Here is a 27,899-nt window from a genome sequence, read left to right on the forward strand (position 1 = left end):
AAGAAACGACTTGCACCACTCAGTGGTTGACAGGGTGGTGACAGAGCAGAAGTTGGGTTCGATGACCCCAGAGGTGTTCCCTCGGTGTCCCTCTCCCCCCACGGACCCGATTCCGTGGCTCTGTAGGCGCTGCGGGCGCCGCACTGGGCTCCCTCACACGGGGGTCCCTCACAGAACTCCCGCCTCCGCCCGCCCCCCACCGCACCCGCCATGACGGGGCCGCCCGCGTCGCGCGCCGTGACGTCACGGGGGGCGGGGCGCGGCCAGGGCCGGAACATGGCGGCGCCCTCGGCCCCGCGGCCGCCCCGGCCCCGCAAGGAGCCGCAGCCGCTCGTCATCCCCAGGAGCGCGGCCGAGGAGCAGCGCCTCCGCCTCGAGCGCCTCATGAGGAACCCGGTGAGGGCACCCGCCGGGGCACGGCCCGGGGCGGCGGGAGAGGAGAGGGACGCCAAGACCCCCCCGGGGTCCGTGAGGGGAGAGGGACACCGAGACCCCCGCCCCATCCCCTGGGTCTGTGAGGGCAGAGGGACACCGAGCCCCCCACCCTCGGTGTCTGTGAGGTGAGAGGGACACTGAGACCCTCTCGGTGTCTGTGAGGGGAGAAGGACGCCGAGCCCCCCACCCCTGGCTCTGTGAGAGAAGAGGGACTAACACCCCCTTTCTCCTCCTCCGAGGTCCGTGAAGGGAGAGGGACCAACCTCCCCTCTCTCCTCTGCGTGTCCGTGAGGGAAGAGGAACCGACACCCCTTCCCCGGGGTCTGTGAAGAGAGAGGGACCAACCAACCCCTCCTTTTCCTTCGCGATTCCATGACGGGATCGACACACGCCCCCCTCCTCCTTGCCGGGTCCCCGAGGGGAGAGGGACCGACCCCCCTCACACTGTATTGCTGGGAGGGGAGAAGGACCTGTCTTTTTTGGGATGCTGTGAGGAGAGAGACGCTTCTCTGGGAACCCAGGGGCCCCTCAGTGCTCTGCCCGCTGGTCTTTCCTTTATCCACCGCTTTTAATGTGTGGGAGCATGACCCTGGTCCTCTAACTGGGTGTTTTGATCTTTTCCTGAGGAGGTTTTTGCCAGGAGGAGACTCTCACTCCCCTCTCTGTGTGTGCTGGAGCAGGCTGAGACTTCCCTGCACCACGTTCTTCCTCTGACCTTGCACCATGTGTTCTCCCTCCCCTGCTGCTCCCTGTCCTCTAGCTCTGGCATGGAAGGTGCTCAAACACCTTTCATCGTTTCCCAGACTGCTGGCAGTGGAATTCTGCTCAGTTCCTGCGAGTGCTTGGAGGTGCTGACATGCTTCCTGCTAGCTCCCGTGCTGAAAAGAGGCACAGACACTCCTAATCCTCCTGGGGTTTGTTGACCTGCAGGCCTGAATGTGAGGGACAGAGAGGATCCCTTCTGATTCTCCTCTTCTGCCTGCTCCTGATCCCTGTGCATGAAGAAATTGCTGCAGCTGTGCTCCTTCTGAGATCTGTCAGTTGGTGGAAGAGGTTGTTGTCAGATGTATCCCTCTTTTCAACAATGTGTTAAAATTGCAGACTTTGCTCCTGGAGGATACTGATGGCTGCTTGGTTTGTTCTTGCAGGAAAAGACTGTGCCAATTCCTGAAAAACTGAATGAATGGGCACCACGACCTCCCCCGGAGTTCGTTAGAGATGTCATGGGTAAAGATTCTGTTCTTCAGATAACTCTGGTGTCAGCCACAGTTAACTTAGAGAAATGTTTAGCAGGGAAGGACAGAGGTGGCTTTCTGCTGCTCATTTTGCTGGAGAAAAGAGGTGTGAAACATGCTTTGAGAGCTGATTTTTCAAGTTTTATTTGGTTCTCTGGTTCCACTTTTCTGCTGGCTGTCAGAATGCAGAGAGAACAAAGCCTGTGGCACTGCAGCACGTGGGCTGCCTGCAGTGCAATAAGCTGCTGCTCTGGTGATGACAAGTAAATGATGATGAGTAAATCTGTCCTCTCCGTGGATCTGAGAGTGCTCTGGAAGATTGGCAGTGTGAAGTCCTTCTTTTGACTGCTTTGAGTCTGAATCTGAGGCTGTGAGAAGCAGGCACATGCAGCAGGTGTGACTGTGTGTGCTCAGGTAGGGAGCTGGCAGCTGTGCCAGGACCCTGACCCGAGTACTCTGCATACACTTCTACCTGCAGGGATTAAATCTAATAGCTGTGGTATAAACTGGCTGCATGTAGAAGTTCTGTCTTTCTTTGAGACCTTCATCCTTTCTAGAGGTTTACTTGTTCTTATTTCAGAAGAATTGATCTTGGACTCAAGTTTTTATATGATTCTGAATAAAATCTGCTTATTGGAATTTTCCCATGGCTTTTTCAAATAGCTTTGCTGTGTGCTTGAGTGAATTGTCTTGTTTTTCTGAGAGTACCTGACATGGTGGGACTCTGTTGGTATCAAGAGCACCCCTGTTGCAGTCCCAGCTGCTGGGTTTTAATTAGGTGTGTCTTCTTTGAGGCTTGTATTCCTGTGCTTTCCCTTGAGAAAGGGCTCGGGAGATAGGGGAAGAGAGTGGAGCACAATGCTTAAAGCTCCTGCAAGGCTTCAGCATGCAGGCTGATGCCAGGACGAGAGAGCTGTAGGGATTTAATTTATGAAGAAACAGTTGAAAATTGTCAGTGGCTTTGTCTTGCATGGGAAAGTACAATACCACCTTTTACCACCTTTCTGTTGACCTTTATTTTGTGTTTGAGAAATGCTGAAAATTAGTTGGAAGCAGCATCAGCAGGGTATTGTAGCTCACCTCTGCCTGTAAGAGACTGGGGAGTGCATTTCATCTCCAGTTCTGTGCCTGCCTTGATGTGCAGCTAAGGGTGGGCTCTCCAGGGGGGTAGTTGTAGGCCCTGCAGTGACCCAAAAGTGTGTGTGTTTGCAGCTCACTCTGGCTTTTGCTTGTGAGCTGAGTTTAAAATGGTGACACACTCCATGTGCTGTTGGTAGATTTTCATCTGACAGTGCCCTTTGCTGTGTCCCACCCCTCAGCATCCAGCTGTAGTGATTTGTGAGCATCTGTTTACCTCCTTTCCTAGCAGACTGAACTCTTCCTTGTTGCAGGTTCCAGTGCTGGGGCTGGGAGCGGGGAGTTCCACGTGTACCGGCATCTCCGTCGGCGAGAGTACCAGAGGCAAGATTTCATGGATGCCATGGCTGAGAAGGTCAGAACAACTCTTTAGAACTGCCCCCTCCCCCAGCTCTTTGTTGTTCTTTGTAAATCTGTGTTTTCTTTGGAAGTCATGTACAAATAATTCTGTTCTGAGCCACCCCTTGTCAGAGGAGTCTGTAGGAGTGTGTGATCCGTGGTGTCTGTGTCAGTACTGAAACATTTGGTGCTTTGTGTCAGACGTGCTCCATCTCCTGTGTTCCCTGGGGTCCTAGCACGCTGTAAGGCCTCATGGGAATGTGTGTGTTCTCAGGCTGACTTGAAAATGCTTTAAAAGCTGGAAATCCCTGACAACACTGCCTTGCACAGACGGAAACAAAGTGAGTGCCTGTGCACAGAGTTCAGATGTTTCTTTAAGTCCTGACTGAGTAGAATGACCCCTCTTTTAGAAAACACTATTGATATACTCTCTCTTGGGTGAGATGAGTCCGTATGTTAATGTTTGTGTCTCCAATTATTCATTTGTTTTTATGGAAATGTAAATTAGGGCAGAAGCCCAACCTCCCTCATTTGTTCTGGTGAGGATTCCTCCCTCAGGAGGTTTCAATGTTTGGCTCAGGTTGCAGGTTAAAAATGCTGTCTGTACAGGAGCCATCCCTAGGAACGTGGCTTTGTATAAAGAAGCCAGACAAAATCTGGCAGAGCTCCCTTCTGTATTTTGCTAAAAGACTTCTCCCTAAAAGGGCATGACTTTTAAAATAAGTATTTTAATTTAGATTGTGACGAAAGTATGACATGTGATCAATTACAGCAAAGACTAGATGAGGAATTCCAGAAGAAACTGGAGAGGAATAAGATGATTGCAGAAGAGCAAACAGCAAAACGCAGAAGGAAGCGGTAAGGGCAGATTTTTCCCAGGAGGCTTGACATGGAAACCCTCACTCCCTGGCCCTCATCTGTAGCTGCATGCTCTGGATAAACACTGTCATTCTGTGTCTGCATCTATCAGCTGGGAAGTCTGGCTGTGGAAATTAAATTTGTCAATGTCAATGTTTGGTTTCCAAAGGTAGCTGTAAACCTGACAGGCTTTGCTGGGGTGGTTTCTTTTCCGTGCCATTGCTTGCAGGATAACTTTGGACTGGTTGAGCTGCTTTTGCTGACACTGTGGTTGGTCTTGACTGCAACATGCCTTGCTGCATATTTGTTTTAACAGTGTCAGGAAAGGTTTGTGTCTATATCTGGCTTAAGTTTATGTCTGAATCATTTGATACCAAGCAGTTTCAATGCAAAACTGGGTGCTACTTCATGGGTAGGCTGCTTCTGCCTACCCCATTGAAATGTCTGGCAGGCCAAGTCTAATAAGTTAGGTGCAAATACAAAAAAAGGAATTAAATCCATCTTCCTCTTAAATTTTAGACAAAATGAAACAGTTACAAGGTTGATTCTCTCAAGAAATAGCCTGAGCATTGTAGTGCAGTGACACAAGAATTTAAATCCCATTCTCTGTGTCCAGCATGGGTTTCAGAAAAAGCAGGGAATCGTGCCTCTGCTCTTTCCCAGGGTCTGACCCTGAGCAGCGTCTCCCTTGCTGCTTTGCATGCTGTGGCTGAGAGTTGCTGTGGAAAGGCCTGTGCAAAGTGGCTCACTGCCATGTTAACACAAAAGTGCACAACACAAACACTGTTGCCATCTTAGTTTAATTTAATGTGGTCCAACAGATGGCCAGCAAGTCAGATCTGGCCTGCTGCCTCTTCCCTGGCTGAGATGGAGAACAACTGTTCCAACAGCAGATGCTGCCTAAACACCACCACCTCCTTGTCCCCCTGCTATGCTCTAATGGTGTGGCTTTGCCCTGCAGGAGCCCCTCTAATTTCCCTCACCACCCTTCTCTGTCCTGACCCAACAGGTACAGCTCCTGGCTCTCTGTTTCAAGAGAATTCAGTTAAGCTGCTGAGAGAGGAGCATGTGAATGCCAGGCTGCTCTGCCTGTATCTGCCATTAACTTGCCAGGTTGCCTTTGCTGGGCAAAGAGAGCTGGGTTGTATGAATTGAAATTCCCTCTTACCCCCAGTGCAACTCCTAGGGCCTGACATCCTGAGAAGGTACAGCCAAAGAGGGAGGTCACAGCATACTGCACTATTTTTGTTTTCTTCAGTTGAAGTATATATTACTGGTGGTTTTTTCCTCCATTGTTCAGTTTCTGCAGCCTGGGTTTTAACACCATTTTCTCTTTGTGTTTATTAGCCTAGGTAGATAAAATGTGGGGGCAGTTTCATTTTTGTTCCATCTGTGTTCTTGGAGATTCATGTGTATCATAGTTCTGGTTGCAGTGGAGTCATGAAAGACTTTTAAAAAATCCATTAATCTGAAAACAAGATAGAAAAGTTGCTCTTGATCATGTGCTAGGTTTACTCTTGCTGAATTTTCAGTTGAGGCCAAATTTAAGTTGAACCTCTCTTCTGAAATCAGCTTTTCCAAGATGTCTGTAATATGTCCTTTATCAGTGTATGAACGTGCAGAAGCTTTACAACATTTGATTTGCCAGAGAGTCTTTCTTCTTTGCTTTATAGGCAGAAGTTAAAAGAGAAGAAACTGCAAGCTAAGAAAAATAAACTTGAACAAAAGAAGCAGGAAAAAGGTCAGTGAAATTTAGTTTACTTTTCTCGGGACTTGGTTCTGTTCCCTCATTAAAGCTTAGAAGGCTTTGTTCTACCCTCCATCCCAAGCATTCTCAATACATGGATTAAAGCCTGAGCCTTAAGCTTGTTATTTTAGCTGATGTTTCAAAATCCTCTTTGAAAGCCATCTATGTTGAGATTTAATCTTACAAATAACTTGGCTGTTTGTGAATATTTTCCATTTATTAGGGGGAATTTTAGACAGCAAACTGTGGAATCTGAGTTTGTGGATGTTTTGCCCCAGCTATTCTGATGAACTGCACATTCAGAACCTCAGCTGCTCAGAAAGGCAGGATTGTTAAAGGCTGTGCTTTTTTAAAGTATGTTTTGAATGTGTATGGGAAAACAGGTGGAAAAAAATGCACAGAAAGAAACTGAGTTATAATTTTGTGTGTAAGAAATTGAGCCACCTTGGTACCATTTGTTCCACAGGACTATTTTATTTCACAGAAATAAAGGTGAAAAACCTGACTGCCTCTGTTCTCCTGCAACATTAATTTCTCTCTTGAAAATTAATGTTCAGCAATGTCAGTGTAACTGTTTGAGCAAACTTTTGCATACTTGTTGCTTCTTTTCAGTGAGTATATTTTGGCTTACTCTTTCAAATGGTTGTCCCTTGTGAATTAGCACACAAATGATTAATCTTAAAGTTACAGCAGTTCCTGGTAATTCTGCTGGAACAGTGGCTTGTCTGACAGTTCTACCTTATTTGTGCTTTGCTTTTCAGAATTGGATCAGTTTCAGCTGAACCACTGCCAGCCTTCCATGTAAACATGGGAGGACAAATTGTTAGGTTAATTTTACTTGTGACAGCAAGTGAATGTAGCAGAGTGAATTTTTTGGGTGTTTTGTTTTGGTCTTGTTATTTTTTGTTAAGCTACTCATGTATGAATTGTAACTGGGAGGAGAATTTAAGTATGAGTCAACATTTGTTCATTTTGAGTGAACAAACAGAATACCCATCCCTTAGGGAGTGGCTGGGAGCGAGGAGAGCTGGATCAGGGACTGGCACAGTGGTATGGGATTGCCCTGTACCAGTTGTGGGGCAGGAGTGGTTTTGTTTGGCACAAGTTCCTGAAAGACAGAATCCAAACTCCCTGGTGTTTGTAACAAAGTTTGTAAAGAGTTTCTTAACACTTTGCAGTCTGTGGTTCTCTATGTAAAATAATAATATCAGGGGAGAGAGAAGTCCCTCTTAGCCATTTTTAGTCAACTGGCAACAGCTGTTTTTTTTAGTTTTGTGTGCCCTAGGTTGTAATCTGAGAGGTTTTTTCAAATTGATTAAAGTGTATTTGTTGGATATAGCAGGCAAACATTTGTCTTCCTTTTTGAATGAATAAATCAAACCTCTGAATTTCCGTGTTTCATCTTTGCTGTAGTAAAAGCATTAGGAGGAAGGGTTGGCACTGAAGTGAGGTCAGCTGTTGAGGTTGCATTAATGAGCAGGCTCCCAATAAACGCTCAAAGTTCAGCACTTCACCACGCGGTGGCATCAGACCACTGAGCCTAAATCCCGCATGAACTGGTCAGGACACGGACTGGGACTGGGCCTGAGGAACAGGAGAGAGCAGAAAAATGGCTCTTGGATTCAGGTCCCACTTTATGCCATACCTCATTTTTATTATCGGTTATTTAATTTCTAGTAGATGTTTTCTGTTTTTTTAACAGACTTCACAAGTTCTCTGTGACCCTTGTTAACCTTAGGCATATCTTCCTGAGTTCCTGTACTGACAGTATAGCAAACAGTCTGTAAAAGTTTATGGCACCTCGTGGAGTTTCTGTGAACTTGGATAGGTTGTAGGAATACACTGAGTCTTGCCTGTGGCTTCCCAGTGCTCTGTGTGATCCTTCAAAGTTCATCCCAGCCTGCAGAGATGAGATTGGAATGAGATAATCTATCACCTTAGTGTTTCACTGTCTCTGTTAGGAAGAAATAATGTTCCAGAGGAGGTGGAGTTGTTTAATGATGGACTTGGTAATGTTGGAGGTAAGGGAATTCCCCAAGGGAGAATTTGATATTCTGAGCTCCTCATCACTCGGTAGAATTAATATAACCTGATTTGTGTTCCCTGAGTATCTGGGACTGCTTAGTTGTGAGATGCTTAACAAGGAAGACACAGGGGAACATGTTACCCATCCCTGCTAATTAGCCTGACCTAATCCACATTTGCTGAGCACCTGAGAGTGTTTTGCTGTGAAATGCTTGACAGAGAAGCCAGGTGGGAGCACCTCATCCATTCATCCTGTTTGTGTTTGTAGAACCTGGGCAATCCCAAGAGCAAGGCAGCAGCGAGGATGACGAAGAGGATAGCAAGGAGGAGGAAGAGAAGGAAGATGATGCTGAAGAGCCAAGTTTTGTGATGGGAAGAGGATGAGGCCTTCCAGGGACAGCTGGAAACACTGTTCATTGCTTTATATTCAGGAGCATGAAAGTCTTTCATCTCAGCCAAGCAGAACCCATTGGCGTACGTTACATCTGCTTAACGGGCATGGCCTTCACGTCACAGGCCTGAGAGAAAATGATAGAGAAATGCCAAATAAGAGATTTTTTCTTAATTGCTTGTATAACTGCTGTGCAGTCTGCTCTAAGTTTGCTCTAAAGAGTCAGCCATAAGTCTCTATGACCCTAGAGTTCTTTCTAAAATGGCCCAGAGAGTTTTTCTGTCTGAAAGCTAAAACATAACTATTACCATTTAAGGGAAATATTACTGTGAAGGCTACGTATTCTACTTATCTTGAAGCTGGTAGCAGTGGGATACATGAATCTAGGGGAAGCGCTTAACCTGAAGTAGAAAAGTGGTCTGTAGCCAGACTCTCCTGCACTGTGAGTGTTCTGCATTTGGGGTTTTGTATGGGGTCATCTCTAACCCAAAGAAATCCGTTTATGTTGCTAGACAAGTTCTATAGATTTTTAATCTGGATCCCTTTTTTAATGCTAAAACTTTCCCTATTGCTTTTCTTCCATGTTTTCTAAATTAATAAAAGGGATGTGTTGGATTGTTCTGTCTTCTATTTTTCTTTTTGGAAGAGGATTTCAGTAAAATAAAGAGATGCTGCAGTGCTGCAGGAAGGGACAAAGAGATCAAGTGATGTGGCACACATGAAAATATGGAAAAAGGTGTTAGCTGCATGTCATTTTCCTTTTGCTTTTGAATTGGAACAATACCTTTTCCCAAAGATTGTGTGTAAAGCCTCTGAATCCTGTGTCAGAAAGGCTTGGAATGGAATAATTTTGCTTGTGCTCAGCTTCCTGTGATGACACCTGCCTTTCTCTCTGCTTGAGCGCTCTGCTTTGCACCTTGGATTCCCTGGTAGGAATCATAACATCTCTCTATATATTTACTTATTGGTGCTTAAAGCATATGCAGTGGTGGTTTTACTTGTAACTCTGGTTTTTGTCTCTTCAGTGTATCTTTAATTAGAAGTGCCTGCTGGCTTTCAGACATGCTCATCCCAGAGCCTTGCATCCAGAATGCGATGCTACTTCTTCTCAAGCCTTGGTTAGTGCCAAATTATTTTAAGCAAAAACAGTAAAAAGGGAGAATCTCTTTTTAGATTTTGCCTTTGTTGAATATTGCTGCCAGAAATCCTGCATTTTTGTTTGAGCTGGCTTTATGTAATGGCTTCTCCATGGTATTACCATGGTGGCTGGGAAGCAGATGTGACCAAGTGCAAGTGATGTTTGTGTTTAGTTCCCCTGTACATATCTGAGGGCTTTAGAGCTGGATAACTTCTGACCTGCCAGATCCATATCCCCACTGCCCCCCAGGTTAGAGATCTGCATGGAACTGTTTTCTGCTCAATCTCCACAGGGGCAGGTGCTGCAAGTTGTGGCAGCATTTCATTCTGATGCAGGATCCATTTTACCTGTGGAGAGATTGGTTATGAGCATTGCTTCACATGAATCCCCCTTAGGGCAGGCAAACCCTGTGCATACTGTGTTGTAGGATGAGCCACAAAAACGTGAGGGTTATTTTATGGGTGGAGAAAACTGAGAGTCTCACAAATAAAGATGTTCTGCCTCTGAGCTTATCAGGCCTTTGAGCTGAGTAAATGCTGCTCTGCAGTAAGCAGAGCAGATGCTGCTGAGTGAGGACATGCTTCCCTCAGCCATGAGGAAGGTGAACTCGAGTTTGTCTTGGTGATTGAACAAATTCAGGTTGTGTGGCCTCATCCTGCCTGCCTAAGATGCCCGCGCTGAATTATTCATGCTGTGTTTTCTGGGAATGCTGAGTTTGAAATCCATAAACAGCAAAGAGAGCATGTTGGTGAAGGTGGCATCTGCCTCACGCTCTGTCTCGCCGGGGTGGCTGAGTGTAGCAGTAGGAGCTGCATTTGGTAGGTGTAGCTGTGAATTCCCATAAACACTCTGTTGTGGTTGTTCGTGGCAGTACGAGCTCGAGCTCGTTGAGAATACAAAACACTTCAAAGGAAGGTTTCAAGGGATGTTTCTTCATTTAGAATAAAATGCAAATACTACGTGACCTCAAAACGGGGAAAACCTAATCCATGGAGTAGAAAAGGGGAAGTGCTCCTGTGCATAGTAAAATCAGGAACAACTCTACAACTGATTGCTATTCCAAATAGGGCACCAAGAAAGCAGTAATAACTTACAGGCTTGAAACTGCCAAGGAGTTTGACCTGCTTACACTAAATTCGTGCTCCGAGTTCTTTTCTAGAGGAGTCCCTCTCCTTTCTCTGATGGAGATTAACCCTCAAGGGCTAAAGTTGCTGTGTACATGTGTTTGTGCAAATGTGGGAGCCTAAGAGACAGCAGTGTTAGTGCTGAATCCGAGCAGGGGTGTTCCTGCTCTCAGAGGTGAAAAGCACACTCAGGATAACATGTATCATCTGTCTCTTTATTAGGTTTTTAAGAATTGTTTTCCTTTGTTCCCTCCCCCAGGCAGAATGGAATTCAGGAAGATGGGATTACCCTGTTATAAAGCTGACCCATTGTGCTGCCTTTCAGCATTTTCTTTATCTCATTTCCAGGGAAGGAACTCCCTCTCTTTCCCATAAGGCTGTCCCTATCCTTTTGATGGGTTTATACAGGATTTCCTGCTGAGTCAATAGCGGAGGAGTGCAGGGAGATAGCAGTCGGGATTCGCAGGGAGCCTGTGCTCAGCCGGAGGAGGTTCAGCCCGGCGGAGGCAGAGCAGCGCTGCCTTTTGACTTATGTAAGTGGCGACTTTTTGCTGTATAATTAATAATTGTAATAAAAGCACATTTGCATCCCATTGCACCAATACCTTCTCTGTGGCAAGATTTAGAGATAACGCAAGGTCCAGACCCACTAACATCTTTACCAGCGGGTGGGTTTCAGCCCGACTGCGACTTTAGGGACCCGCAGACGCTTTTTTCCCCCTAGATGCATGCTCACAGCGGGACCCCCGAGCGCTGCGGGAACGGCTCCGTGCCGGGGGGATGCCCTTTCCCTGTAACCGCTGAGTCCGTCCCTGTTTCGTGAGACCCCCTGACCCCCCCAAACGCCTCCCCGGTGGGCGCAGGGGGCGAGCGCGGCCCCGGTTCCCGGGAGGGGCGGGGGGCGCCGGCTGCGGCAGGGCGGGGGTCGCGTCCCCAGGCCCCGCCCCCGCCGCTGAGGGAGGCGTGGCCAGCCCGACCGCGGGCCAATGAGCGGGCGGTCACGTGCGGGGGCGTGGCGGCGCTGCCCCCCCGTTTCCTGCGGGTCACGTGGCCGGTGCCCGGCGTTGCCGTGGCAGCGGCGGAGGCGGCTCCGGCTCCCGATCCCGATCCCGCTCCGGCTCCCGATCCCGCTCCCGATCCCGCTCCGGCTCCCGATCCCGGTCCCTCTCCCGGGGCTCCCGCCACGGCCCCCGGACAGCAGCGCGGTGAGACACGGCCCGCCCCCGGGGCCGCATCCCGCCCGCAGGGGGCTCATCCCCAGCGCGGCCCGCGCTCCGGGGCAGCGGGCGGCTTCCCCTCCTCAGGCGTGTTTGGGGAGTGGCGGGCTCGTCCTGCAGAGGTGGGAGCACCTCCCGCCCGCGGGGCTCCGGGAGGAGGGGGCTCGTCCTGCCCGGGGTGCTGGGGGGAGTTGGTTTTATCCTGCCTGAACAGGGATTCCCCTGCCCGGGGCGGTGCGGGGGGGACGCGCCTCGTCCTGCCCGGCCAGAGGCAATCCCGTGCCGGGATGCTGGTGGCGGAATGTCCGTCTCATCCTGCCTAGCTGGGAGCAATGCCCTGCACCTGGAGGGAGGGGGTGAATGGGAAGGGTCCGTCCTGGGCAGAGGAGGGGGTCCCGTCCTGTCCGGCGGTGCTTCGGAGGTGCCGTGGGATGCGGAAGGCAGGCCAGCTCCCGCGGGATGTATCCGGACAGGGATGCTCTCGATGGAGTGCTGTAGGGGAGACATCTCCAGCATACGGTGCAGGAAAGACCCTGGCCCAGGGTGCTTTTGGAAGACGAGATCGAGGGGTTGGGTCCCATCCTGCCTGAGGAGTTGTGGAGGATCCTTGGGATGCTGGATCAGGATGCACTGGTAGGAGGTTGTGTCCTGCCTAGGAAAGATCCTCTGTCCAGGTTGTCTTTAGAGGGAAAGGTCCTCGCTGGGAGTGGGACTCATCCTGGCTTGAGGGATCCCCTGTCTGAGGCTGCTGTGTGGGATCGCCTCCTGCCCAGGGTGTGCTGAGGGTGGCTGGGAAGGAGGATCCCTGTGAGGAGGATCCCTGTGAGGAGGATCCCAGCTGTGGCGGTGGGACCAGGGGGTCCCAGGGAGGTGATCCCCTGCTGCCACCAGGGTGGTCACAGCTGTGGGGTGTTCTCACCCTGCCTGGGTACTCTGACACCCCAGGAGGGCTGCTTGGAGGAGTCCCAAGCCAGTAGAGAACATAGGAAGGGGTTTCCCATGGCAAAGACATGTCAAAAGGCTTGAGCTCATCCGGGTGGAGTAACAGGGCTTGGGATTTGGCTTAGCCATGGCCTGCAGGGGCTTGAACAATGTTAGACAGGAAAGAAAGAGACTGGCACAAAGCCACAGATCAGTCTAGGGGTGTGGGGCAGAAACCTGGGACTGAGGAGGGGGCTGGCATCCCGACACCAGGCAGAGGAGCTGCCAGTGCTGCAGAGACAGCGCTCTGTGGGTGACTGAGCAGGGCAGTGGTGGGAGGGGACCCGCTCCGGCCCCGCTGGTGTCGGCTTCATTCCCAGCTGTGGAGAAATCCCCACACTGAGATGGGAGGAGGCAAAGGCTTTCACTTTTCCAAAGGACAGCACTTGGCAGGTTAGGAAAATCCACATAAGGGAGCAATCACAGAGAGCTTTCTGTCTTCCAGTGCGAGATGAAGTGGGGTCAGATGCGTCGGTGGTGCAGTGGAAGTGAGTGAAGACACAGCTGGGATGGACTTTGCCAGGGCTGCCTGAGGAAAAGGTCTCCTGGAGAATTCCTCATTCCCCAGCGAGAACTCAACAGCCCTGTGCAGTCAAATCCTGTAGGATAGTTATTTCTGTAAGAACAAGTATTCTAAACCTTTAACTTTGCAAGGCAGGAAGGTGAAATCTCTAGAATAAGCCTCCCCTGATGAAGATGACAGATTGAAAAGTATTTCCAGAGTAAATCTGCTCCAGCAACAGCGCATGTAAAATGCTTCTTTGGTCTTGTGTTTCAGCCCTTGGAGCCTTCCACCCAGTCCCTCCATGTCCATAGCCAGCAAGGTGAGTTTGACATCCTGGCACTGCTTGTTTGGGTTACATTTGTGTTTATGGATTTCATTCTGAAGCTGTTTACTTATTTGAGAACATCTCTTGAGCTGCTCCAGAGAGAAAAATTCAGCCTTGTGGTATTTTTAGCTTATTTTTCTAAGGGAAGAAGCAGATGTGATTGGGTTCTCTTGCCCTCTCTCTGTAACCTCTGAATTCATTTGTCTTTTTAATGGAATTTGTCCCAGGGGTCAAAGTTTCCTACATAGAAAGTTCCTAAGTATTTTATGAAATTAAATGGCAGAGTAGAGGCCATCACTGTCCCAGCTGGGGACAGAGGGAGTGAATTCACTCCATGCTATACATTGCAGGATCCACACAGGATGTTGTCACAGGAAACAGCTTCATACTTTTGCTGCTCACTGATTGTTTCTTCCTCCAATCCTCCCAGGAGGCTTTTTTATTCTGTAAAATAGGTGATTCCTGCCTGTTCTGGAAACACAGATCAAGCAGGAAGGTTTGTCCCTGTTATTGTTTCTCTTCTTGTTTTCATTATGGCCTGGATATTCTAGTGGGCCTTTCTTTTTTGTTTATTTGTTTGGGGTTTGTTTTTTGTTTTTTTTTTTTTTTTGTTTTTTTTTGCTACTTTTAAATATTTTGAAAATTCCTGAGCAGGTCAGAAGCCTTCCTGGGGTGTTCCAGGGGCTGTAATAATGGCCTTGTCAAAAGCTGCCCAGGAATCATCCTGTGCTGCCATCCTTGTTATGTCTGAGGAGACTGGAACCTGAAAGCCCCCCCATGTTCAGGAGGGACAATCTTGGACCTGCAGTGCTTTATTTGCTATTCTTTGTTATTGTGCCTGAAGCAGCTTCCTTCCCTTTTAGTAACAGCATTCAGAGTTGTGGGCAGTTGATGTCCTTTTGATGTTTGCCACTTCTCCAAGTCTCCCAGCAGTCAGGGCTGTCCCCACGTGGCCCCGGTTCCTGGGGAGTTGAGGGGACACAGGCGGGCTGAAAGGTGCTTGAGACCTTGAGAGGTGGTGCTGGGACTAATTAGTGCCACGCCAGGTGTGACTCTGGGCAGCATCTCCTCCTCCTGGGAGCTGGTGAGTGTTTCATGGCCAGAAGGTGCAGCTCTGGTGTCGCAGTGCTCAGTGAGTGAGGGGATCAAACAAGGAATCGTGGTTTCCATTCTTTTGAAGGCCGAGTTAGTTTCAGGTGTCTGTCAGAGTTGAGACATTTTTGCACAAAGCATTCCATGGATGTTGTCTGGGGATCACCAGAGCCATTTGGCAGCAGCCTGGGGACATGGTGCTGTAAGCTTCCACCACCTCAAGTTCTCTTGCTGCTTTCATGCATCTCTCAGTGTAATCCCTTGAATCTGAAGATGATGGAATTTCCTGGAAGCAGCTTGCTTTCCCCTTGGAATTGCCTTTTCCTTGCCCTCTGCTCAGAGCCACTGGTGGAAGTAAGGGAACAGGATTCTTGGTCAGATGTGGCTGATAAATGGAGTGTGAGCAGCTCAGGAAATTTAACTTCCCACTGCAAAAGCTTGGGAAGTTCATTAGTTAACCCTACACAGCATTCAGCTCTGTGATTTTTAGGGGAGAACTGTGCCCATCTAAACTGAGCTTTGATGAGCAATGATTGAACTGAGAAAAACTGCTGTGCTGGTTTGAAAATAAACCAGGGAAGACATTAACCCCCACACAAATACCTTGAGACAGACTTCAGGTCGGAGTTACGATTGAATAGAAATATTGTAGTAGATGGAATTATACAGAAAAACTGGCTTTAACCCACGAAGTCAGAGTACAACCTGGCCCGTGTTGGGCAGGGTGGTGGTTGCAGTCTGATTAAGCAGTGGTTGCAGTCCTCTCAAAAGCAGCGGTCCTGTGGATGCTCTGGTTCTCCTGTGGAAGTTCGGGTCCTCCCCTGGATGTCGGTGGTGGTGGTGTTCATGTCCCCACACTGCCCAGATTACCTACGGGCAGATTCAGGCGGGAAGGTTCAGCGCCTCCCCCAGAGCCAGGAATTTCACAATGGAATGATGTGATCCTATGAGTCACGGGATATTCTGGGCAGTCCTTTATGGCCCTTACAGCTGCCCATTGGTGCCCTTGAGCCTTTATGGCCCGTTGGCAGGGATGATCCCCTGGGCTGGGTGTAGCTATCACGGCTGAGTTAAGCAATTTGCGAAGACAATGAAACACCACCCTGCCGTGCAGGGTTTGCCTCCTTCCCTTATCTAACACCCAGCTTGCAGCCTGGGGGGGTCGGGTGTGCCCCGTGCAGCTCCTGCAAACGGCCATTTACAGTTCATCGGGAATAATGTAGATGGGAATAGAATACCCAGTTTGGTTACACCCCACATTGTAACCCAGGAGGAATGGTTTCCAAGGAAGGAGTAAGAAGTGACTCCCTCAACTGGTGTTTGATACTCTAAGGAGGTGCATTTGGAGCCAGCCTGTGATGCACTGGGAAATGGACTGTCAAATCAAAACAAAGATAAGATGGGGGTGACGTGTGTTTATGTAAAACAATTTTTTATGAGCGAGAAGGAATTAAAGGGCAAAGTTGAGGTGCCTGCTCTGAAATGAAAATCCAGGTGGTATGCAGCCTTCCTGAATTCCTGCTGGAATAGTTCCTGGCTGTACCTTTGTAACCTTTCCTAGTTCTCGTTGTCATTTTTGGCAGTTCTGGATGGTCCTTTCTCAGTTCTGAATTCCAAGTGTGATGTTATTTGGTCCATCATTTTCCACTGACTAAGGGCAACTTTGTTCAACTGCAGCTTTTCCAGTAGTTAATGCTCATCCTGTCCACCACCCCCTCTTGAACATGACTGTTTTGTTCCCTCAGCATTTCTCTCATCATGAGTTCTGAATTAAACGTTCCGGTGGATCCTTCCACTCCTGCCTGCTGCTCTGAGCCTGGCACAAAGGGCATGGATTATCGGGACTGGGTCCGGCGCAGCTACCTGGAATTGGTCACATCCAACCACCACTCCGTGCAAGCCCTTTCCTGGAGAAAGTTGTACCTGAGCCGAGCCAAACTGAAAGCCTCCAGCAGAACCTCTGCTCTGCTCTCTGGATTTGCAATGGTAATGTGTGTTTGATAGCTTTTTGAATTGTGAAGGTTTTTGGGTTGCCTCAAATCAACTATTAATCAGTGTTTTCCTCCTGGGAAGAAGCAGGGAGTTGTTTCCTGAAGAGACAGGAGGCATCTGCCTGGGGGCTTCTGTTTGGCTGCTGCTGCAAAGTTTGAGGCTGGCTCTGCTCTCTCACTGCAGCAGGGATACATGAGCTGTCTAACAGCCAACCCACACACTCCCAAATCAGCCCTTTAAAAATCCTAATCCCCTACCTGCAAGTGATCCTAAGGGCTCCAGCAGCATTGTTAAACAATCCAGGAGCTCCTTTGGCCCCGAGGCTGTCCGGTGCTGGCTGCCCTCATGGGAGGCTGCTCTTGGGTGTGGAGCACTTTCAGGCCCCTGTGGTTGCTGCGGTCCTGAACGTTATTTTAATTTCTCTGCGTGTTTTCTCAGGTCATGGTGTCTAAAATAAGGTGGAGGTTGGGTCACAGTCTGCCAAAGTGAAGTTTGCATAGCGTGAGTAGGGAGATCGTGTTCTACCACAGAGGTGTGAGAAGAGGCCCTGAGCCTCAGACCCGGTGTCAGAGGGCTCTGCAGCCTGCAGGGAGCCAAACCTGGTGTATTTTTGTCAGTGCTGCCTATTGGAAGTAATCCCTGGTGCTTGCTTTCTGCTGTGCAGCACTTGGGTGTTATTTGGGAGTGATTTGCGTAGGTCAGAACCATGTCAGGGGTGAGCAAATAAAAAAAGCTGAGACAGTCAGTGGTCCAGTGCTCAGGCCTGTCTGAGCTGTGTATAAAACACCACCATGTCAGTGTGAGCCCCTTTGTCTCCCCTCAGCTTTTGCTTACTGTGAGTGAGAATTGAAACCAGTTTGGGGGAGGTTTCCTGTTGAGGAAGTGGGCAGGCCTGGCTGTTCCCGAGGTCTGTCGGCAGAGGGGCAGAGGGCAGCGCCTGGGTGGCGTGGGACACGATGTGAAGATGTTTCATCCCACAGCTCAGAAGCTGGGAGGGAAAGACAGATCTCAGGAACTTTCCAGATCACTTTTTTTTGTTTTATTTTAGCTTCTTCCGCTGCTTTTTCCTCCCCCAGCCCCCCAGACCATGAATCATCCATAATATTAAAACAGCCTGGGATGATGAAGTTGGTCACCCAAAGTGAAGCTGGAAAGCTGCAGGCGGGGGTTTCAGTGGGAGCAGGCTGGAGTGGAGACAGGGTGCTCAATTGCTTTGTCATTGCTCTCCACTCACTGGCTGTGTGCAAAAGATGCTCTTAAAAGCTTTCCACAAGGTCTGTGTTGGTTTGTAACCAAACTTGTGTGCTGCAGGGGCAGAAGGTCCTTCCTGTTTTCGAGAAAGCTGGGTGCTGTCCTGTAGACTTCTCTCATGCAGGAGTTTTCTTACTCTAAAAAGCCTCTCACGTGCATGCCCTGTGTGCCTCTGGTTACTGGAGTTCTGTTGTGACTGTTGTCTTCAACACGATTATTAAATGAACATTTTGTACTGCTGGGGACTGATCCATCAGCGTGGTCCCACAAGGTGTCCCTGCTGGGGTGTGCTGTCACTGGCACCACTGGGACTCGGGGGCTTGCAGGCCACCCACACTGCAGGGCTGAATCTCATCTCTGAAAACAAACCACGCTTTCTCAACTCTTACAGCAGAAAGTTACTGAAAGTCCTTGGCAAACACACTAAATTAACCACTGGTTTTACATTTTCTTTGAACTCTTTAAAGTGCAGTTGAATATACACCGGTATAAGTAGTGTTAATTATGCTCACCACCCTAACATAAGAAATAGACCTGAAATCAATTACTAAGAAATAAAATCTCTTGCAATAAGGAGTTATCTTTATAAGCAAGCTTTTTCCCAGCTGATTGGAAAGCTGAGGTGTTTGTTCCTCCTGGGTTATTTCTCCACAGGTACGCAGGAGTTTAGTACACGGATGTTTACTCTAATAAGAGCACCTCTTTGGCTATTGATGAAAGAAGAGAAGTTATTAAGAGATAAATATGTGCAGACGTGGCACTCAGGGACACGGTTTGGTGCTGGACTTGGCAGTGCTGGTGTAATGGCTGGATTCTGTGATTTTAAAGGTGTTTTCCAGTCTGAATGATTCTGTGATTCTATTAAACAGTTTCCCCAAAGCCTCGAGTTCATTTGACTAGGTAAACAAATGTCATCCAGGGCTTGGCTATTGCTTTATTTACTTCCCTGTCAGTGTGTTGATGCAAGCTAGCTCCATATTGGCTGAAATTATTGCAGGCTGATGGATATTTAATCAACGGGCCATGGCTCTGATCCAGCTCCTTCTGGACAGGGACAGGCTGCAGAATAATGCAAACCTTCCTTGTTACCATCTCTGGTATTTCTGGCAGAGCACTGGGGCAGGTCAGGAGGATGTGGGTCATTCCAGTGCCAGGTCTGCTTGGAGGTGGGCTGTAGGGCAGCTCGATCTGCCCCAAGGAGGCTGCAAATAAAGGAAATTCAGAGGGAGCTTAGGAAACCTCCTTAATAATTCTCCTGATGGAAATAAGACCTATTACTGCTAATCCATCTTCTCAATACTTATCCAATTGCTACAGGATATGTGTTTGATTGAAAAAAAAACAAACCAAAACAAAAACCCTGACAGGTCTACTGGAATGGTTGTTTTTACAGTCTGCCAAACCATCTGTGTGAATGTGTCACGGTTTATGTTAAGCCATTTGTCATCCTTTTGCTTGATATTATCTGTCTTGGTCTAAATTCCTCAAAATGAAGAACATCCTTGTTGTGGACAGACTGAGCTATACTGGTCTAAACCCCACCATCATTGCATGTAATTTAACTGCAGTCTAATTCTAAAATGTTGTGAGCCCTTGATCCTGTAATTCTGGAGTTCAGCTGGGTTATTCTCAAGCTTAAAATTAAGCCTGTGCTGAAATATTCTATGGCTTGGCAGAGAGCTCAGCCTTGCAAAGTTGCTTCTGGGAAGAGGTTAAAATAAAGGGGGCTATTACATGGAAGAGTATAATTGTATCAAACATGACATATTAATAGTTTTACAGGCTAGACAGCTTATTTAATGATTTTTTAAATGGGTTATGTCAGCTTGTCCTCTTTCTTTTATCCCGGTCAGGAAATGACATGACAGCCTGTGCTGGGTAAAGCAGTAAGAGCTCACTCACCTTTTCAGTACTTGTTTGGGTTAAATGAACTGTTTTTCTGCCTTGCTGCCCTATCTGGATTGGTGGTGTTTTTCACTGAAATACCTCTTACTGAGCCATCAGTCGGTGTTAAAAATTCATCACATTGCACAGCTGAAGCTCGCCCTGGGGAATAGGTTAGTCTGGGAGGAAACATCCAATTAGCTGAAAAGTGCTGCTCATGTGAAGGATAACAAGCAGAAATTGATATGTTGACATCAGCCAGGCTTTCAGCTTTAATATAAAGCTATAAATTGGACATGCAGGTACAATTCCCATTCAGCTGTGTCTCTGGGTATTACAGCACCCCATAATGAACAATGTACCTGCAGGTTTTCCTGGCTGATGGGGTGTGACTGGCAACCACAGTGCTGTACAAATTCATTGTACAGTGAAGCAGAGAATGTCTGATCTCCTCCCTCTCAAATCAATATAAGGGGAACTGCAAAGGGAACATACACAAGGCAACGTGAAATCTGTTCTGTTTAAATTGACCTTGCAATTGATAGTGAAGCCAGTCCTGTGTTAGGATTTTCTCTGCTATACAGCAAGAACTACTGTACTGTTTACTACTGTAAACTGCAACCAGGAGCAGATAAAAACAAACAAAGGTAAAATCCTGTCATGTTCATGATCAGAACAGAAGGCTGGGAATGCCCAAGAACTGTCACAGTAATTTTTGTATCTTTAATGCCTTAAAAAGTTGATGTAGCTATAAAATCCAGACTTGTAGAGATTGACCATTTTCCACACATGTTGTATCTTGCTTGCTGGTAAATGTGTTCAGACTTGACTGTCATCTGATGGGTTTTAGAGCAAATGTAGGTAAGGCAGCAGTCATGCCAGCTGGTTTCCATTCCCTTTAATCCTTTTCAGGGCTTCCAGCAGGGACAACATGAGGATATCCCTAATCTTCCAGTGCCTAAGTAATATTATGAACAAGTAATGCCAGAGCAAGTGGTGCAGGTGATTATACAGAGCCTGAAATGGCTGCTCAGGGGAGTCTCATGTGAAGTCTGGATAACATAATCATGAGTCAGTTCTGCAAAATCCTTCTGTGTCCCAGAATCAAGTGCAGATTTGAAACTTTGCCTTCTCATGATGTTCTTTAGAGGGGCTTCTTTCCAGCAAGCTGTACTGTGCTGGAGCAGCAGGTCAGCTGGGATCACCAGAGGTTTTCCTTGCTGCCAAGAAAGTTAACTTCTCTGCAAATCATGAAGAGCAGCTGCAGATGCAAGCCAGCTGCTAGAGAGAAGTGTTTGATAAGCTTGTCCACTGCTTTTGTGTCTTTTCTCAGAAGAAAGTTTGTGCTGTCCTTTCAGGGATGCCACCACACAGAAGTACTGGTTTGCTTCACAGGTAGCTTAATGGTAAAAATTCTTAAGCTAAACCAGTTAACAGGACTCCAGTTCTGTTCTCAAAAGAGCCTCCTGCTCTCTTGCACCTATTCTGCTTAAGCTTTATTTGATTAAAGTAAAAAGAACTTTAGAGACCTGCTGTGTGATAGCTCTTGTTTTGGGAAGCAGACTCCTGAGTTGCTGAGCACACCCACAAGCCAGTAGCTGTCCACTTCTGCTGGGTGTATCACTGAGTTATTACCTCTCCAGGGAGAAATTTGAGGATATAAATAACTTAAAAGTTATTTATCTGGGCGTATTTGTAATAAAAACAAGCATAAACTGTCCTGAGAGTAGAAGGCAGTTATTTTAACTATGGGCTAACTTAAGTTGTAAAGTAGCTTGTGTGCTTCCCATGGTGGGTAGTGAAACCTGGCTGGCCACTGGCCAGAGGAGCTGCTTGGCTTTGCTTTTCTTTGCATGCCTGAAGTTGAAACTTCCTGTGCTGCAGCCGCAAGGAAGGAGTGGCACTAGAGGGTGTGATGGTGGGTTATAGCAGGCTGTTAGCTGCCTCTCAGCCCCACGTGGCATCTAATGAGCTCTTTCTGTTGTGTGCTGGGTTTGGGGCAGTTCCTGTGGCTAGTGGTGGCAAGGAGAGACGTGTTGTTTGAGAAAACCACGGTCTCAGAAGGGCCACAGCACAGGCGGTGTGTGTGTCCTCGTGGGTGACAGCAGTGATCTATCTGGGCTGCCATTCCAAAAAAGCTCTGGAGGGTGTACTTGACCTTAGTCGTTCTTCCTGAATCAAGATGCTTTCCTGGCTGAAAGCCTTGAGAAGAGGAAAGCCAGCAGGTGTTGACAAGCTCTTTGTTCCTTCCCCAGGTGGCCATGGTGGAGGTGCAGCTGGAGGTGCAGTACAAGTACCCCCAGATGCTGCTGATCGCCTTCAGCGCCTGCACGACGGTGCTGGTGGCCGTTCACCTCTTCGCCCTCCTCATCAGCACCTGCATCCTGCCCAACGTGGAGGCCGTGAGCAACATCCACAACCTGAACTCCATCAGCGAGTCCCCGCACGAGCGCATGCACCCCTACATCGAGCTGGCCTGGGGCTTCTCCACCGTCCTGGGAATCCTCCTTTTCCTTGCCGAAGTCGTGCTCCTGTGCTGGATAAAATTCCTGCCAGTGGGCTCCATCCTGAAAAACGAGACCACCAACGTGGAGAAGCCCAGCAGCCACGCGGGGTGGCAGTCAGCACTGGTGTCCACCATCATCATGGTCCCTGTGGGTCTGATTTTTGTCGTCTTCACCATCCACTTCTACCGCTCCTTGGTGCGGCACAAAACGGAGCGGCACAACCGCGAGATCGAGGAGCTCCACAAACTGAAAGTGCAGCTGGATGGGCATGACAGAGGCATGCAGGTGGTGTGACAGAGCCTGCACACAGCTCAACCAGGGCTGAGAGCAAAATACCTGGTCTGCTGCTTGGTGAGACGCACCAGGGATGGATTTTCTTGAGGCTTAAATCTGTAAATGCTACTTGCCTGCCATTTCTAGCTGTGGGTTCTTGTGCTGTTCCACGTGCTGGGGGCTCTGCCGTGGTTCTGGTCCCACACACTTGGTACTTAAGTTGACACTGCCGTGGTGTTCAAGGTCAAAACTTTATCTACCTTAACACTGGTAGCCAAAAATCTGTATTTTTTACAAATGCAATATTCCATTGCCAAAAGTGAAACTGCATCGGCTGTCCCAAAAGCCTCTGTGTGTGTGTATGTGTGTGTAGGACCTGTCTTACATGTCAGAACTCCCTGGCTGTCAGTGCAGCCACAATTAACTGGCAGCTCGTTCCTAGAGCAGAGCTGATTAATGTGGGTACCTGCAGCTGACTCAAGGACATGCAGGAAAGCACAACAGAAACTGAGAATGTTGATCACCATTGTTCCAAAGCAAGTATTCTGTAAATACATAACCAGAAAGAAAACAGCCTTAGCTTCTATGTTCTTTTCTTGCTGTTCTTCACTATATTTTTACAGCTTGGGATGTAGAATTTTGAATTGCAGGAGGCTGGGAAGTTCTCTCGCATTTTCTTCAGTGGCATCTGTCACCTTAGGTTGGGTAAGTGCCAAGATCGTGTTTTTTCCCAGTAAGAGGCAGGAGTGCCCAGGGAAGGCTTACAGGTGTTTTAGATTTAACAAGGACATTCTTAAAACAGAACAGTGACAGGGAATTTAATGAGGCAAGACTTTGAAGGACTAACCAAAGCAAGTTTCAAGGAGGTAAAGGAGTGACAGCAAGTATTGTAGAAATCTGCCAGTGTCTTCTTCATTTGTGCATTGCTGTGATGCCTTTTGCCTGGTTTGCTGGAGAGAACAAGCCCAGTCCTGTGTTATTTCATCATACGGGGCTTTGTTGTTTTTTTGTTTTTTTCTTTTTTTAATTGGCTGTAGCATTTTTCTGTCAGAAATGAATGCTTCCTTCTCCCTCCACCAAAGCAGACGACTCCTCTGGTGGAACCTGGAGCAGTCCTGGTGAGCCTGAGTGAGCTGGATCTGGCAGGAATGCTGTGTGCCATTAAAGAGCTATCCCTTTCCTTTGAGCTCATTTCTTTTTTCAGCAGCTGAGACAATGACACTTGCATGTCTGTGTTGATTAGCAAGGGAAGCTTGTAAATTCCATAGCATCCTCGTGGGTGAAAACTTCTGTACAAAAAACCACCCGATTTTATTAATTTTGGTAACTTTGTGGAGAGGAAAAAGTGTTTTGCAATCATCAGCTCTTTTAAGGGAAAGTCAGGTTTTCTGACACACAGGGCTGCAAGAAGCATAAGCACATTTTCTTGGCCCTGATCCTGTGCTAGTTTCCTCCTCTGCACTCCAAAACTGCAGTTTCAGAGTCTCTGAGGCCTTGTAGGTTTCTGAAATCATTAAGGATGTTTATAATGTTCTATTTAACCCTTATTCCACTGGGATTTCAGGCAGTGTAGAGAGTACACACAAACCCCAGGGCAGCAGGGTGAGACTATCCCAATACTCCTCTCTGTCAAGGGCCTTGGGAAACCACCTCTCATCTCTCTTGTTTACATGGGAATGTGAGCATTGCTGAACAAGTTGCTTAGCACTGTGTCTGTGGCTTTCATCTGCTGTTCTTGCTGCAGTTGGCATGTACCATATTGGCTGATGTGCAGCAAAGAAAATAGTCTTTGTGTGCTAAATGACTAATCTGTACTCATCTGCATATGCAAAAAACAAGGAGTCTCCTCCAGGAAGTGGGGTGGTCGTGAAATTCATACGAACTCCCCAGGACTCTGCCCTTTCTCCCTCCTCTTTTTACCATAATAAAAATTAAAAGGTTTATACAACAGAATCAGAGTTGAGTTTTCTGCCAAGTGCTACACGTGTCAGCTCCTCTACCAACAGAATTTCTGTTGAGAGGCCAGGGCCAGACCAGATGGGATGAATCTCTCATCTGTACTTTGCACTCTCCTTTAGCATCAGTAATAGTAGGACCTGTGTGCTGAGGGGCTCAGAAGGCTCTCAAGGAAAGTATTGCACCATTTTTGCAATATCTTTTTTAAAAGCTTCCCCCTGTGCATACAGTGCTGCAAAAGCAATGCAGCTTGTCTGGAAACAGCCAGATCGTTAATTTAATTTTTTGCAAATGCAATAAACTTAGGCAAACTGAGAAGAGCAGCAGAAACTGCTTTGATTTTGTAGAATAACTCGTTCAGGTTTGGGTGGGATTGCATTCAAGATCAGTCTCAAGTCAGTGCATCTGTGACTGGAGTGGGACCACCTTACTCCAGGGGTGAGTCTGAGGTACAGTTTGGGATGGTGTTCCAAGGGCAAATGCTCCTAAAACAGAGTAATAACTTGCTTCCCTGTCTTTGCTTGCAGCTGTTTCTTGTGTCTCTCTGGGCACTGAGTTCTCCCTTCCACGAGAAGCTCATGGGGGTATTTTTGCTCTTTGATTCTCAAGGTTACCCATCCACCTTCATGCTGTAACTCCTCTCCCTTCCCAACAACAGCACTTGCTTTTCTTGCTCCTGCCTCTCCTGCAATTTATTTACATTTCACCACTGTTGGGTCCAGACTTGTGTTGCAAAAATGTTACCTGTGGCACCAGGCACGGGAGTTCATCCATGAAGGAAGGAGTAGGGATGTTGTACTTGTCCAGCTGGGTGGTTCTGTGCTACAGCATCAGAAAATCCTCCTTGCTCCTGCTGCTGCCCCCGTGGCTGTCAGCAGGATTCCCATCAGTCAAGCCAGCCTTTCCACACTGTCACTGCTGTCCCAACAGGGCTGCCAGCTCTCTGTGTCACGTCTGGGTTTGTCTGGCTGTGCCTGGCCACGTCTGTCCTGTGCTGTCATCTCTCTGGGGTGTCTGTCATTCCTGGAGTGTCCCAGGTTTTGTGTGGCTGCAATCCTGCAATGCTTGCATGGAGATGCTTCTCCCAAGGGTTCCACCCTCAGCTGGGGACGAGTGTTGAGGATTTCCCCTGGTGTGTGTTGGCTTTCTGTGCCAGCTTTGGGCTCTGGGCTGCTGCCCTAATTCTCAGTCCCCTTGGGCTGTGGCTCTCTGGACCAGCTATTGCCTTGTCTGAGCTATTTCTCCAATTTTTGCACTGGAGCTTAGCACAGGGACAGCCATGATCTTGCTTCAGATTATTTTTTTTTTTGGTCAGTTTTTGCCAAGCAGGAAAATGCCTCTGCAGACAGCAGAGCTGCAGGGACCCTGCATGCCCACCCTAAAGCAGGGAAGGAACTCTCAAGGACAAGGGAGCAACAATTCTTTGTATCATTCCCGTGCACCAGCCTTGGAGGCAGTTCCTCTCTCCCTTTCCATCTTGGCAGGAGTAAAGAGGGGGCACGACCGCGAGCTGGAGGGAGCAGGATCGGGTTCTCCCTTTGCCGTATTCCCACTCTGTGATCTCCCTATTTTTAACATCGCCCCGGGGCCGGGCTGGCTCCCTGTTGCAGCGGAGAGGAGGCTCTGGGGGAGACTTTGTGACCGTGAGCGGTGGAGTCGTGTTGGATTTGAGCATGTGCCGGATGAAGGCGATACCGTGCGAGAGCCCCGGGCCGAGGGAGGGCTGCCCTAAGCGCTCACGTACCTGGAAGTGTTTCTGGAGAGCACTGGGGTGGGTGCAGCTGCAGAGAGAACATCCTTCCACATCCCTCCACATCCCTCCACATCCTTCCCTTCCACATCCTTCCGTCCCCTGCCTCTGGGATGTGGGGATGGGCAAGCCCAGGTTGCCTCGAGGTTACCTGGGCTGGGCTGGGGGATGGAGGTGCTCCTCCTGCCTTTCACAATGTGCTTTCTTTTCTTTTCCTGCCTTCAAACAAACAAAAGGCCTTGGAGTTTCCCTGCTGCTGTAGATTCCTTATCTTTTAAATCTCATTGCATCAACTGCTAAGGCGGCTTCCTCAACACCCCCTCAAGCTGCAAATTCAGCTGGGCCAGGGGGGATATTTTCTGGTTAACTCACAGGTTCTCTCCTCTACAGCTATTTCAAAGCAGTTTCAGATATTAAAATTGACTGGTGGATTTGGACAGTATTTCCCTGAATCCCTGTGTGTCCAGCTGGGAGGTTGCTTTCTGCCCAGAGGTGTGACAGCCATGAGTGCTAAGAGAAAAAAAAAAAATCTGTATTTTAGCTTTGCCTATTCTTGTTTTACCTCTGCATGAACAATATTTAATGTAGAACAACGAATGTATCTCAGTTATTGTCCAGCTATGTGAGAGGAACTGGATAAACTTGCTCAGTTTTATGCTTCTTGGTGATTTCAGACTGATTTCTTGAAAGGCAGCTCAAGTCCTCCAGCATCTTATGGGTTAACTTGAGTTCTGCCTTTTTGAAAAAAGTTTGGTCAGATATTATCATTCTCCTTTTGCAATGCATAAGGAGGTAACAATTAGATGCACTTCCTTTTAATGAGGGTCTGGGTCTTGGCACGAGTTTTACAAGAAGTTTAGGGAGACAAGAAACTCCTATAACAGGAAGACCATTAAAGTTTGTCTTCTGTTAATAATATCAGCTTAGTGGACAAAATTACTTTTAAGAGCTCATTAAGATGAAACCATCTTCATACCTTTCTCAGATTTCTATGGTACTTGACAGTAAATTGTTAATGTTTTGTAACACTGCAAAACAAGATTTTCTGGCTTGTTTGTTTCTTTCTTTCTTTGTTTGTTTTCTGGCTTTTTAGGAGAAAATGTACATAAAGTTTTAAGGAGTAATACTGAACAGATGAGTGTGCAATTGCACTTTGATCTAAGGATGATGCCCAAGAGGCTGTTTAACAGGTGAAAAATGTCAAAAGACTGGCACATGCCTGTGTAGTGACTAGATTACGTTTTGGAATTCAAAAACACCAAGAAAAAGCCCTCACTTTTTGCCTCAGTATTTAATTATTTGCATATTTTCACATTTAAGATATCAGCTAGGAAGAGCTGGAATCTTCTGGCAAGAACAGCATCTTCCTGTATAGTTCAATCAAGGCAGAAAAATTCAGCCAGCAAATGCAGAGCACAAGATGAACTAACACTGTGTAAGTTATTGTGGCAATCTGATTCATCAGAATCCATCATCTGCTTTCACTGTGGAGAGACTGGAGCAGCAGGGATGCACACAGAAAGTGTTTTAGCAGCCTGAGAGCACAATATAAATGTAAAATTGGAGCATTGGAAATTCGGGCCAAGCTTTAATGGCAACACTTGACTGCTGCAGTGTGGTGAGCAGAGAGCAGATCCTTGGAGAGGCTTGGAACTGAAGGGTGAGGAGGATCCAGATGCAGTGTTTGCTCTCTCTGGGACAGCCCGTGCTGGGTTTCCTCCCTGGGTGGCTTTGCCA

At 47.9% G+C, this 27,899-nt stretch overlaps 2 protein-coding genes across 5 annotated transcripts; both read left to right on the forward strand.

Moving 5' to 3' along the window:
* Positions 1–255: 255 nt before the first annotated feature.
* PRKRIP1 (PRKR interacting protein 1) lies at positions 256–8,782 on the forward strand. Its single transcript, XM_053960885.1, has 6 exons — positions 256–396; positions 1,584–1,662; positions 3,062–3,162; positions 3,919–4,004; positions 5,678–5,745; positions 8,045–8,782. Exons 1-6 carry the CDS (start codon positions 277–279, stop codon positions 8,158–8,160), a joined length of 570 nt encoding a protein of 189 aa, XP_053816860.1. The 5' UTR covers positions 256–276; the 3' UTR covers positions 8,161–8,782.
* A 100-nt stretch (positions 8,783–8,882) lies between these two features.
* ORAI2 (ORAI calcium release-activated calcium modulator 2) lies at positions 8,883–27,203 on the forward strand. Of its 4 annotated transcripts, none has more exons than XM_053960882.1 (4): positions 8,883–10,962; positions 13,406–13,451; positions 16,295–16,535; positions 21,932–27,203. In XM_053960882.1, the coding sequence occupies exons 3-4, from the start codon at positions 16,308–16,310 to the stop codon at positions 22,475–22,477; spliced, it is 774 nt and encodes a 257-aa protein (XP_053816857.1). In that variant the 5' UTR covers positions 8,883–10,962; positions 13,406–13,451; positions 16,295–16,307; the 3' UTR covers positions 22,478–27,203. The 4 variants fall into 4 exon arrangements, with proteins under 4 accessions (XP_053816857.1, XP_053816855.1, XP_053816856.1 ...); XM_053960880.1 differs by lacking the exon at positions 8,883–10,962 and adding an exon at positions 11,465–11,634; XM_053960881.1 differs by lacking the exon at positions 8,883–10,962 and adding an exon at positions 11,663–11,768.
* The last annotated feature ends 696 nt before the right edge of the window (positions 27,204–27,899 follow it).

The sequence above is a fragment of the Vidua chalybeata genome, chromosome 20, assembly GCF_026979565.1.
Source record: "Vidua chalybeata isolate OUT-0048 chromosome 20, bVidCha1 merged haplotype, whole genome shotgun sequence".
NCBI classification, from domain to species: Eukaryota; Metazoa; Chordata; class Aves; order Passeriformes; family Viduidae; genus Vidua; species Vidua chalybeata.

Bases quoted from the DNA above. Each gene is read 5' to 3' on its own strand.
- PRKRIP1 (XM_053960885.1), top strand. From the start codon at position 277: ATGGCGGCGCCCTCGGCCCCGCGGCCGCCCCGGCCCCGCAAGGAGCCG. The intron at 397-1,583 runs GTGAGGGCACCC...TTGTTCTTGCAG, and splicing joins AGCGCCTCATGAGGAACCCG to GAAAAGACTGTGCCAATTCC. The intron at 5,746-8,044 runs GTCAGTGAAATT...TTGTGTTTGTAG, and splicing joins ACAAAAGAAGCAGGAAAAAG to AACCTGGGCAATCCCAAGAG.
- ORAI2 (XM_053960882.1), top strand. From the start codon at position 16,308: ATGAGTTCTGAATTAAACGTTCCGGTGGATCCTTCCACTCCTGCCTGC. The intron at 16,536-21,931 runs GTAATGTGTGTT...TTCCTTCCCCAG, and splicing joins TGCTCTCTGGATTTGCAATG to GTGGCCATGGTGGAGGTGCA.